General features: G+C 44.9%; 1 protein-coding gene across 1 annotated transcript; it reads left to right on the forward strand.

Annotated features, from left to right (window-relative positions):
- Positions 1–6,432: 6,432 nt before the first annotated feature.
- LOC119149312 (matrix Gla protein) lies at positions 6,433–12,679 on the forward strand. The gene is made up of 5 exons (XM_037390426.1): positions 6,433–6,543; positions 9,238–9,390; positions 10,174–10,209; positions 11,366–11,441; positions 12,307–12,679. Exons 2-5 carry the CDS (start codon positions 9,330–9,332, stop codon positions 12,440–12,442), a joined length of 309 nt encoding a protein of 102 aa, XP_037246323.1. The 5' UTR covers positions 6,433–6,543; positions 9,238–9,329; the 3' UTR covers positions 12,443–12,679.
- Positions 12,680–12,891: the final 212 nt, after the last annotated feature.

Here is a 12,891-nt window from a genome sequence, read left to right on the forward strand (position 1 = left end):
TGCTGCCTTGCTCTTTTTCTTGTGCATCTTTGCCATCCATTTTCTCCCAGAGTCTAGCTAAAAGGACCATGAGCCAAAGTGGAAAGAGCTCTGAAAGAAGTTTTTTACCACACAGACCACTGCCCAAGCTGCAGAATGATGTGAGATGGTTTTGGATGAAGACTTTTCCATTCTGAGGACATCACAATGTCTTCATGTTACTTTTTGATACTTCATTTTGTAGTAAATACTGTTGCAATATTGGAGGTCAATGTGAGACACTACAGAAAAGGAAGGCTGTTTTATTGTAAGCCACACTGGTTTCACTCACTCAGACTAACACTTTCATAACCACATATTCATAAGCACCAAGATGCATTTGTTCCTACTATTTGGTTTTCTTGCAATCACATAAAAGTTTCAAGGCATGGGCTCTGGAGTCCTCATCATGTCTCCTGGGTTTCTCTTAGTTTGACCACCATATGCTCATTTTAGATGCATCTTTTGCATCCTTCAGGACCTGGTAGTGACTATGATCTTTTGCCTCTCCATCTTTTCCCATATCTGAGGATCATTAGGCCTCATCGTGTTTTGTCTTTTCATCTAGGTATCTTTCAATCTTGTTCTTTAATTTATCACCATCATCTCTAGTGGTTTGAATTTTTCCTTTCATTAAGCCTGTCCTAAAAAAAGGACATATCTTGTTTTAAACTGTGCTTTGTTTTTCCCAGTCTGGATGTCCAGAGGATTGGTGTGTCAATATTTGGGATTTTAATGATCTACTAATCTAGGTGCCATCAATATGTGCTGTTTTTGTAGCCCTTCTTATGCCTTTCTTCCCATTGCTTCCACACCCTGACCTCTTCTTTGTTCTCCGTTTTTACTATTCTTATTGTTTTTTTAATAATTTAAAGGAAATTATGACCACTAATGACAAAGACATCCCTGGTAAAGTGGTGACTTCTGGACTTCAATGCCATTTTAGGAAGAAGGAAATACTAATTGAAAAGCAATAAAAAATGATCTGATTTATCTTTCCTTCTCCTTTAAAAATTCTTCTGTGCTTTATGGGAACATGAAATTTCTTAGCAAAAATAACCAATTGTCAAATTTAATACAAATAAACCATAAACATGTATCCAAAAAGCATATAATTAGCGTGTGAAATTCATTACTAAGGAAGGTCATCAAGTCAAATGACTTGGCTAGCATGTGATGTTAGGAACATTAATATAATTTGTAGTTATGCACAGCAAGATAAGAGTAATCAGATTTCGTGCTTTAAGGAATAAGAATGTCTTTCTTCTTGCTACAAACAGCATTTCACAATTAGCTGGGTATCATGCATTTTCCCCCACGCTCTAGCCTTCCTTTGAACTCTATCAAATATTGAAAACAGAGGCCAAGACCAGGGGCTTGGTGTGCCACAGAAAAAGTTATTTACCTAATAAACACAAAATTTATGATACTGTAGATACTGAATCCAAGACAGAACAAAGAAACTTATATAACACTACAGGGATGCTTGTAAATATTTCAGTGGCCTGCTGCGTTCAAGACAGACAGAACAGAAATCTTTCATTCCAATCTTGGCTTCACAAGAACTGGCAGGTTTGGAGCTAAGTTTGTTGTTGAAAAAAGAGGCATTATTGTTATTTTTTGTTTACCAGATGGATGAGAAGAGTGAAACCACAGCTGCTTTCTAATCATTCTGCCTGTCTGGACAGGAGGTAAGGCGGGTAAACCTTATCTGACCCAAAAGAATGAATCAGGTCAGGACATTTTTGTGCTCGTGGTGAAGTGAGGGGCATGAGGGTGGAAAAGGAAGAAAGATTTCTGCTCCCCTTTCCCATAAGAGTGCTTCCCAGAAGCATGCTGTTTTCATAGTAAGAGTTCAGACTTTTTGCTTGCTTCATTTTTCATAGGATACTTGAAGTTCAAGCAATTCTAGTTACTTATATGGATTGTTTAATCCCTACACAGTAGCCTCTGCCAATTTTTTCAATATCCAAATAATATTAGCGTTATCCTCTCCCTTCCTTCCCAGACAGCAACAGAACTAGGCTGATCAGTGTACGTGGACATGTGTGGGTGGGTGGAGGGGAAGCCAAATGAAGTGACAGTTAGGTCTTAGCCCTGAATGCTTTGGTTGCTTTATTCAGTGAATTAAATAACCTTGGTTTGTCGTCTGTGAATTTTTAGTCTTCTGTGCTCATGAACTTCCCGTTACCAGTAATCTTTTTTTTCACTGTTTCAGCCAAACACAGCTGTTCTAGGAAATCTTGGCTGGAGAGAGTCAGGCTTTAAAGTAATGCAATGATATCCCATGGAGAAGAGTGCTGAGTACTGGAGTTGAAGGACTGAGCCAGGCTCACTTTTTGCAGCAAGCAGAAATGGAGAGCAATGAGTTCTTATTGAGCTGTACTGCTGACCCCAAATGCTCCTTTATTTATACCCAGACTGTGATTTTTCCAGGCCACTGGACTTCATTTTGAAGTCTGATGGATTATTACGAGGAGTAACATCAGGGATCACAACTCTATAGGCCATGACTGTGAGGTTGTATCTTACCACTGATCTCTGAATTTCAATAGATTAAACATTTGCCACCACCAACTGAATATAGTGGCTAAACCCCTCTCCAATCTACCAACCAATCAACCAGCCAAACAAACCCCACAGTTTACCAGTTGGAAACTTCTCCTTGTGGTCGTGGCTAACATGGAGACAGGGTCAAATTATGTAGGATACTGCAGGTGGAAGAAGAATTATCCTCTCACCATCTGGCTTTTGTCAGGGAGGAAGGATCTGGACCGTTTGATGGTGTTTAATTTCACTCCTGCTCCTTGGCACTGTGATACAGAGCAACCAGTTATCCCAGAGCCCAGAGTGATGCCCATCAGGCTGAATGTACAGGTGTGTTCCACAACCACGGGCAGGGGAAAGTCATTGGAATTCATTGTGTAGGATGAAAAGGGGAGTTTCTGAAATGCACCCTGGTCCAAAACACTGGAAGAAGCATGAAAGAAAATAGCTGCGAGCTGGCATGGGAACCTTCCTCAGCCACAGAAAACGGACACTATCTGTAATCTTCTGAGAATGGTTTCTACAATACTCATAAGACTATACATGGATTCACTTTGTTAGAAGAAGTTTCGATTAGAACCAATGTGTAGTTTTGCACTAGAAACTTATTTTTGCACAAAGCTGTAATGCTGGTGGCAAAATTCTTCTCGGGAAAGGTGGAAACAAATATCAAAGATATGCGCTTAAATATTTTTAGGGAAAAAGAGCCACTTATTTTGTTACAAATTTACTCTTCTCACCACCCCACCAATGACATGAAAATTAATAATTTAAGTTATTTTGGGGGGAAAAAATTGTTTGATTGTTGTGAAACTCAATTTCTCCTGTTTCTGTGCTCCCCCTTTCTTTTAATATTTGGAACATTTTAAATCTAGTTTTGAAATGTTTAAATCTGTGTTTTTCCCAGGTTGAACTATCTATTGAACTAGTTTTAGGGTTAATTTTGAGTAGCTGTGTGAGTTTGCTGCCAGAGCTAACACATGTTCAGATATATATATATAAAGTTCTTTAAATGTCTGTAATGTGTTCCATTTATTTTTATTTCACAGTCTTTTGACTAGCTCCTGTGTTTAAAAAACATCTTGCTTTCTAAAGCTTAGTGTCAGTATGCTGCTTTTCAGCACGATTTATTCCATGAGGTTGTTGACTTTAATTATATTATGGATACTCGGACACTGCTACTTAGTGGCTCAATTACACTTGCTTCTTGGATCAGTTCCTAGGTATTACTTAGGACTAAATGAAAAAATAAAAATAGTCTTGTTTTCTCATGTGCTGTAGAACTAGTTGTTCCAAAAAGCACTTGTTTATCGTGTTGAGAAATCGCTTCCTAAGCCACAGATCGTGTGGTGGTTGACTAACTTACATCCTGAAACACAAGAGCAAGCTTGGAAAGGGCTGTCCAGATTGGTGAGTCCAGTTACTTGATACTCTGGACAACTTGGGTTTGGAAACCCTCCCCTGTGACAGAGCTGATAGGGTCTATTCCCTTGCTGCAGTGCTCAGTGACTCTGCTTAAACCTTCCTAGCATGAGCTGGGCACTTGGTGAGGGACACATGGATGTGGATTAAGACCCTAAAGAGGCTAGAAATGAGAATTTTCCTAAACATGAGAGCTGTGGGCTCTGCAACAGCCCCTGGAGGAGTACTGGAAACAACACCTAATTGCCAGTCCATTGGTCTACTGGAAAAGCCTTGTGGACAGCCCAGGGAAGGAGAGGTTTGGTGACTCCCACAGTCTATGGTGAGAAGATCTGTCATTTTGGGGATGACTGCAACTCACCTCGCCTTATTAGTCCTCACCTATACCACTTCCCACAGGAATTCTTCTTCCATGAACATGGGTGACCTGAGCCACGCAGAGGACTCCTGCTGAGGTCCCACTGATATCTTTATCCAGTGGCACTAACAGGTGCCCATCTCTGCTGGCACATTCTCAGTAGACATCTCAGAATCAGTATTCTGTGATCACCTCTGGGTCACAGTTGTTACTTTTGTTCCCTGTTCACTTCCAGTTTATAAGCTTTTAATTTACAGAAGGATTCTTACAGCTAATCCCCATGGAAGACCTTGACTTTATGCTACAGCATATTACTCTGTTTCTGTTACTCCAGCTTTCAAGGTCACCTTTCTACTCCTGTATGAGCTTTCAGACCTCCTTTGCACTGATGTTGCTTTCATGCTTTGTGTTATAAACAAACTTCCTCCACAAGTATTCCCATTTTAAGCCAGTCATTAATGGAATTATTCAGTAAAGCTAGTCCCAAGAGAAATTCAATTAGTAATCTCTGAACATTTCCCCTTTCCGCTGCTCAAGCTTCTGCCCCATTTGTCTGGTTCTTTACCATCTCACAATTTTGGCTTTAATGCCCATTTTTGCCAACTTCAGCAAAAACTTGCCAGATGGCACAGGAGCCAAGGCTTTTCCAATATGTAGACAGATGAGTGTGACCAGATCTTCTGAGTCCTGATTTCTTTCAGTGTTCAGCATGTCATAGAGCTGAATATTCAGCTGTCCCTGAAAGGTGGTAGAAGAGGGTAAGAAATATCCTCCTGTTTGTATTGACTTTCAAAGGCGGCTCATGACCATGTGTCCTATACCTTCAGGAAAGCTCAGGATTGCTGTTCTCAGGTTCTGAAGGCCAAAAGCTGCTTGTACAAGGGTACGTGCTATGTGGTACCTTGTTGCCACAGGTAAGTCTGAACTTTCCCAAACTTATCAAGCACTGTAGGAGCTAAAGATCCCACCCTTGGACAGGAGCCCCTCACTGTTCTTTGGGAACCAGGCAAAAGTACATAGATCAAAAAATGCATGTCAGCTCTAAGGTGACAATGTGTCCTATACAGGCACAGCAAATCCCACCTCTGTCCCAATAATTTGGTGGTTCTTTAACTCCATGGTTATACTATCATTTTCATTTTGCAACCAAGGATGTAAGCCTAAGACCAGACAAGCCACACTCACCAGTTGTTTGGTTAGTGAATAGATGTGATGGGTTTTCTCACTTAATGTCCTGAGCCACTGATTCTGCAGCTGGTCATCCCTCCTACCTCACTCCTGCTGAGCTCAGTCCATCAGGCTTTGCCTGCCCTTACTGAAGGATGGGACATTATGCCAGCACCCATGCCAAGAATGCACTGGGCACAGTTCTCTGCTAAGTGAGGGAGCACTGATGCAGGTTGCTACTTGCATGGGTTCATCATCCCAGCATGGTGCACTTGTGCTCTTGGCTCAGGTGCAAGCAGGGCCAGAAGCCCAATAACCCAGCCCGGCAAGCACAAGTGCATATCCTGGGTTGTCTGACACGTTGTCCAGCACTGCTGTGAGTCTGATCTGAGCAGTGAGGGCACCTTTCAGGTGCACGCCAGCTCTTTGCCACAAAAGGTTTGTCACTTTTGGAGGTTTCAGAGCTGCCTCTAAAAGCAGACACTTTTGTTACGTGAGTTTTCAGCCTGCCATTAAGAGGGAGGAACAGACAGTTGCAAAAAGAGCATGAAAGGAGATGGAAGAAGGCTCCTAGCCTCCTGCTCCCCATGGAAGAAGGTGCCCTGGCCAGCAGTGCAGCTCTAGTTAGAGCATAGCCAGGGAAGGAGGGTTTGGAGGGGGAAGTGTCTTGCTGCAGGGAACGAGACTCAAGCTTGTCCTCAGACCTGTGCCCACTCCCTGCTTCTGGGCACAGGAAGGCAGCCTGGATGTGGTGATGACCCCAGTAGCCCCTGGTGTCTGTTCTGGTTCTCTCCCCTCCCTCTTGGCTCAGTTCAATGTGACTGTTGGTTTCCTGATTGTGGGCAGAAGGTGTTTTTGGCAGAGAAGGTGGTAGCTTGGGGGTGGATCAAGAGTGGGAGACAGAAGAGGGGAGGAGTCACTGATTGAGGCTAATAAATAAAGGGCCCCTCTTCTTCAGTCCAGGGTCCAGGACGCTGGGAGAGCTGCCCCTTCAGGCAAGAGCTACAGGCTGGCGGGGAAGTGACAGCTTAGTGAGTATGCAGGGACTGCCTTGCTTTTCTTGGATGGCTGCTCATTATTAATATCTTGCCGGTGCTTCACAGCTGCAGAATGTTAGGAGTGGTTGCTATGGCGTGTGAATTATTGTGATTCTCCTCTCCAGCAGAAGACAGGTCAGAGGACTGATTTTCTGATCTACCCTTTATTTGGGGGACTGTGGATATTTCCCTGGAATTTGCAGGCAATTCATCTTAGCTTCTCTTTTTGAATTTCTAACTAGGGAATGCTGCTAGAAAGCAGGGGGAGTGGGCTCACTATGCTTCATGGTGTGTTACCTCAGGGGACAATCCAATGATACTGGGGAGGGGAGATATGTGCTGGAGAAGTATTGAGTGCAGGAAGAGCGAAAAGAAGTGCTTTTGAAAGGGAAAGTGTTCCCCAAAGGAGATTTGTTGGTATAGGGCTGTGTAGTCAGCATGTTCATTCATCCCTTGGAAAATGCATGGCCTCTGTGGTGAAAAATGAAACATTTGGGTTAAAGTGGTGTTTGTGGCTCTTCTGTGGTTGATGGCAGGGGATGCTCAGGCATCCTGGGATCAGAGCCCTCTGAAATGGGAGCAGAGTATTCCAGGGAGCATTGTGCTGTGCCCTGAGTGAAAGCAGGTAAATAAAGAGGGTTTGGCTGGAATGTGCATTGGAGTTTCCCACTCAGCAGCCTCACCTTCATTCCAAAGTACTCCCAACATCCTCCTCTCTGTATCCCACTGCTTTCCTGCTGGGGTCTTTCCTCCAGCCTCTCCCTCAAGCCTCCCTTTCTTGGCAGATCCCACAAACTCCCAGAGTGTACAAGACATTCAGGAAGCAGATAAAATCCACATTCAACATGAACTCCAAAACCGTGGGCTCTAAAGAATGCAAACAATCCTGGAGCAGAGAATTCCCTTAAAGAGACGGAGTGGCAGGGCACAGAGGGACAGCAGAAAAATCTCAGTTCTCCTCTGACCTTGTGTCTATAGTAGACTTCTGGGTTTTGCCCCAGCACAACCTATTTTTCCTACTTATCTCAGTCTGAGCACTGAACTGGCAGGATGTGGATGGTATGGGGGGCATATATGGTGCAGGACTGAGCTGCTTTCCATGTGGGGCAGGATAATGGGGAAGAAAAGCAATTCTTTCTTTTTGGTCTGAAGTTGAAGGCCCTGCTCATTTTCTCTCCCAGTGACCAAAGGCTTCAGGCAAGAGCCATAAGTTTGGCATTGAAAGGGTAAGTTGTAAAGCCCAGAGCAGTTTTGCTCCACTGAACTTTCACTCCCCATTGGGGAAGTGCTAGGCTCCAGCTAGCTGTTCCTGTAGTTCTTGGCTGTGTCACCTGCAGCATCCTCCCCAGACTGGCCCCTGCAGGTGACAGCAGTGATAACACCACACTGGCTTGGGGGGAATGGCCTGCACCCAGAGTGCACTCAGTCTACACCTTGTCAGTGAGAAATCCTGATGCCTGCATGTAAGCATGAACAAAACGAGCAGTCACCACAGCTTGGATCAGACATAACAATGCTTATGTCTGTGCCCTTGGCTCATCCTCGGGCAATATACATGGTTCCAGACCCACCAATGCCATGGGTGAGGGCTGGCAGGCACTGGGTATCCACCTTCCCTCCCTGCCTTGCCTCTAGCAAACTACTCCCCTTGTTTTTCACCCAGCATGCATGGCCATCTCTGTAACTCCTTCATTCTTCTTTCACTCCCTCCTACTGTACCACAGAGCTGAAGAGGGGAACACCCCATGTTTTGTCCATTGCTGCTGTCCATGATATTAGTCCCAGACAAGCTCTTTAGGTGCTAGAAGGCAAGGTAATGCTTTCAGAGACTGCTGGCCTGGGAGATTAATCCCAGCTGAAAAATCTTGCATTGACACCTGACTTTCACTGCCCAGTGGGATGAGGACTGTTAGTGCTATACCAGAGAGGCAGCAGTCCTGAGAGATATGGTTACCTCTGCCTTCACCAAGATGTTGTCCCTTAGGCTGGAAGAACAGTATAGGGTCAGGACCACAGTGAGGACATGTAGAGACAGAGTTCTGGGTGCTGCTGTCATATCAATGCAAAAATTATGATACTTCCAGCAGAAGGGATCCTTCTAGGTTACTGCTTGTCACTCCTGAGGCAGTAAAGTAGGAAAGGGGAAGGGACAGTAGGGCTGGATTCCTCTTCTGAAAAATTGACAGGCTGGAACCACAGCAGGGGCCAACTAGCAGGAGGGGGACCAAGTGGGGAGGGAGTGTTTGAAGCCTCATTCTGCATGTCTCCATTGGCAAAACAGCCAGAATGGTTTGGCCTGGGTGTATCCAGACAGAGGTTGGCAAGGGCAAAGAAAGCAGATCAGAGGAAAAATTAGAAAGGCAAACATTTACATTTGAAATCAGCACACACCTATCCCTCCGGGCCCCCAGCAGCCCCTGAAATTCCTTCCACTTGCGCAGCCAGCTTTTCTGAGCATGGAGTGCTAGTGACATGTTTGCCTGTGAATTATGGCCCCCAGCCCTGAACTGGGAGAGGAAGGGGGCATGCCCTCTCCTTCCCGAAACCTGATTCAATCTGCTAACAGAGGATGTTTTGTAATGGCTCCATAAAGAGTGTATACCAGCCAGCCATCGCCTTCCCCAGGCTCTTCGTGGGCCCCCTCCTGGCTCTGTTTTCATAAGAAGTGTTCCACTGCTAATTTTGCAGGCAACCCAGAATCTCCAGCTGCCCTCAGTGGGAAGAGAGGAAGGAAGACACAGTGAGAGAGACAGTGAGAAATTCCTCCCTGCACTGGCACAATGCGCACTCTCATCATCCTTATGGTCCTGGCTATCTTGGTGATGGCTACTACTTGCTATGGTAGGTGACCTTTTTTACTGGGTAGAGTGATAACTACAATAAACCTGTAGACATTTTTGGATCTGTTCAGATGGTTTCTACTCAACTTTGTGTCTTCTTTCTCCTTAACTTGATCTCTTACCTGCTTTCTTGCCCTTGTGTCAGATCCTCCTAGCCCTGCTCCAGACATGTCAGTTCCAGGTATTGTGGCTTGTGGTCTAGGATGCTTCAACCTCTTCCTTTCTATTCCAGTTCACCTTGCAGACTGCTCTTCTTTTTGTCCCTCTGTTGTCTGGACTACAATAAGAGTTCTTATTCTTAACTTTTTTCCTTGTTAATGGGGAGATCTCTCCTTCTCCTTTTGTAATATCAGCCCCCTTTTCCTGTGAGGCACACAGTTCCATACTAATGGGATTAAGATACTGTTTCATGCAAGAGTCAAGCACATCTCATTGTACTAACCCATTTCCTAAGAACACATGCAAGCTTTGAAGGTAAGCAGGTATCATAGCCACTGTGGTGTCAGGAACATGAAGGTGAGGAACTATGTTTGAGAATCACACACTGGAAGACCAAGCACAAGCCTTGAAGTTCTGCCTAAGGCACCAGATAGCTCCATTCTAAACTCCTGAACACTCGAAACTCCTCAAGGTCACACCACTGATACCTTTCTCTTCCTTTTAAACAGGTGCCTAAAAATGTGGCTTCTCTGATTTGTGAGTGTTCTATTGACCTGTGGTGTGTGAAAGACTCTGAATCCCATCAATACTCTGTCTTACCATGTTTCACTCTTTCTTTCCCCAGAGTCCCGTGAGAGCATGGAATCCCATGAGTATTTCAGTAAGAAACTGCTTTACTATCTTCTTTAATTTGAAGTGTGCTCAAGATCATATTCTTGTACCGTAGGGATTAAATAAGCAGAACCATTCAGTCCAGGGAAATTGAATTTACTGGGTGATGGCATTTCAGGATGAAAAGCAAGAGAGTTAAAAAGAGACTTCACATGTTTGAGCACAAATGCATAACACTGTTTTGCAAAGAATATAATGAGAATTGGAAAACAGAGTTCAGATCCCTGCTAAGTGCACCTAAAAAAGGTTAAGTGATACTAGAAAAAGACATTGCTCAAAAAGCCTGGGGATGAGCATGGGAATAGGTACTGCAGAAAGCAGTGACATGATTTGTTCTCCCCCAGGGACAGGGAGAGCCTTACTCTCAGCACCTTGGAAGAAGCAGGTGGGATGTGTGGGCAGAAGGGATCCTTTGTCTGGAAGAGAGAGTTAGTGTTACAGGAAGAGCATGAGAGGGTGGAGAGTCTCACTCTGGAACAAGTGATATCCTGGAGGGGTTTGAGAACAGAGGGATCAAAACTAAAAAGAAAATACACCATCTGGAAGAAGGACTTCACAAAGAAGCTAGTCAGAAGAACAAAGGCACACAGGCCATCTAACACCAAAGACATCCACAGACTCCTGAACTCTGCAATAGGACTGTGATGTTTTTCAAAAAGGATGGAAGGGGCCTTCAGGCACCTCAGTCCAAAACTGCCACACAGACTGCTCAGTGACTGCCTAATCTTGGAGGCAGATATATTTACTGAGGCCCTTCTTGTTTTTACCTGTAATTTCACAATTCTGGTAATTCTGCTGAGTGTGCCCAGACATCCCATGGTCTTGCACAGCTTGGCACCTACCTCTTGGCAAAGTTCCACTCACTCAGAAGGGCTGTGGCAGAAAAATCACAGTAGCTTTTCCTCGGGTGGCTTTAATAACGGCAGAGTGAGAGCAGCGTGTGCACTTCCATACAGGCTGCACAAGCCAGAGGGAGAGCCTGTGTATGAACCAGCAAGGTGGGCAGCAGGAAGCATTAAAAGGTCCTGGGTTTCACTGTGCATGGGAAGGTGGACAAGTAGGTTATAAATGTGGAAGCTAGCTTTTGTTGAAATCTGGCCTTGAAAAAGTGTCTATCTGCTCTGAACAATGCCTTGCCTTCTCAGGACCCTTCATCAACAGGCGAAGTGCCTATGACTTCATACAAGCTCATGCAAGACTACAAGCCATCTCTCAGGAGAGGTACGTTATGGCCTCAGGACACTGAGGATAGGGGTGGGGAGAGGTGTCTCCCTGTCAAGCACAGGCTAGTACCAGGGGTGGAAGCCACGGTGACTTCTGAGAAGCCTCAGCCCCTCTGTCAATGTGAGGTGCCCGTGAAGTCCCCAACCTTGGGAGAGGTCAGAACTCAGCAGAGAGCGAGTCCTTGTGTTTGAGGACATGTCATGTGCTGGGAAGGCTCTGTTTAATTTGTCTGAAGGAAAAACCAACAGGGGAAGGAATCAGTGTGGGAAGCTTTGTTAAAGATCTTGATCTAGTTCTCAGATCTCATGTGGAGTTTGCATGACCTTTTCTAAATCGTAGGGCCATCTGGGGGCCAACTTGCCTCATTTATAAAATGCAGATATAGGTGGTTTCATGCCTTATGCAGGGCTTATGAAAATAAAGGCTGAAGCACAGAAATCATGTCTTAGCGAGGTGTCAAGGCAAACCTTCACAGTACTGGGTGGCCCCTTTGCAGGCTGTTTCAGGCCTTTGTTCCATGCATGGCTTTGGGGAAGAGCAGAAGAGCTGAAGGCAGCAGGCTGGGGGGACTGCAGAGGAAGGACTCTTCCTCAAATTGAGGCACAAGCCACCTCCCTTTCCCCACCACCCTACTTAGCCCTGAAATAAAAGGTTATGTGAGGAGGCAAAACATTCCTGCTGCAGCCACATTGCTCCCAGGGGTGCGGTGAACACAGAAGCTGGTATGCTAAGGTCTTTGTAGCTGGATGATGGAATCTGTTGATGGACCTTTAATCCTGGAGCGGGGTTGTGGGGCAGAAAAGGGCTGTAGACAGATATTTAAGATGACAGTGCTTACTCCTTACCTCTCCTATTTTTGCAGGATCAGGGAGCGTAATAAGGCGCCACAGGAACTTCGGAGGGAGATCTGTGAGGACTACTACCCCTGTGATCCTGCTTCTCTCCATGGCTATCCTTCTGCTTACAGGCACTATCTTGAGAGGAGGAGGACTAAGTAATGGATGACCTGTCCCCAGCCTGAGGCCTGGAGCCCACAGCATCCTCCCAAAACATGCAATGGCTCTGAAACATATTTAGTTGCTCATGTCCCTGTATGTTATCCTGCCCGCTGCTTCACTCCCATCTAGCCATGGATTCCTACACTGTGTTAATTAGCCCTGAGCTGATGTAGCAGAGATCAGAAAGAGTTCAGGATGTGGGTATTTACTACACAATAAATTGCTGGTTTGATACTATCTTCTCATGAGTCACAGTATTTTGGTGTGTGTGTGTGCTATATTCCATGAAGAAGCTCAGTTTGTTTGTTTATCATAGACTCTGGTGCAGATTACAGAAAAAAGCCACTACCTTGCAATCACATGAGTTTGAAAGGATCTACAATATTTTTGTTCCAGGGTCTACAAGTGGTCCTTTTAAAGGTCACTGGCAAATTTCATTTCCCAGTCTT

The sequence above is a fragment of the Falco rusticolus genome, chromosome 5 (assembly GCF_015220075.1).
Source record: "Falco rusticolus isolate bFalRus1 chromosome 5, bFalRus1.pri, whole genome shotgun sequence".
Taxonomy (NCBI): Eukaryota; Metazoa; Chordata; class Aves; order Falconiformes; family Falconidae; genus Falco; species Falco rusticolus.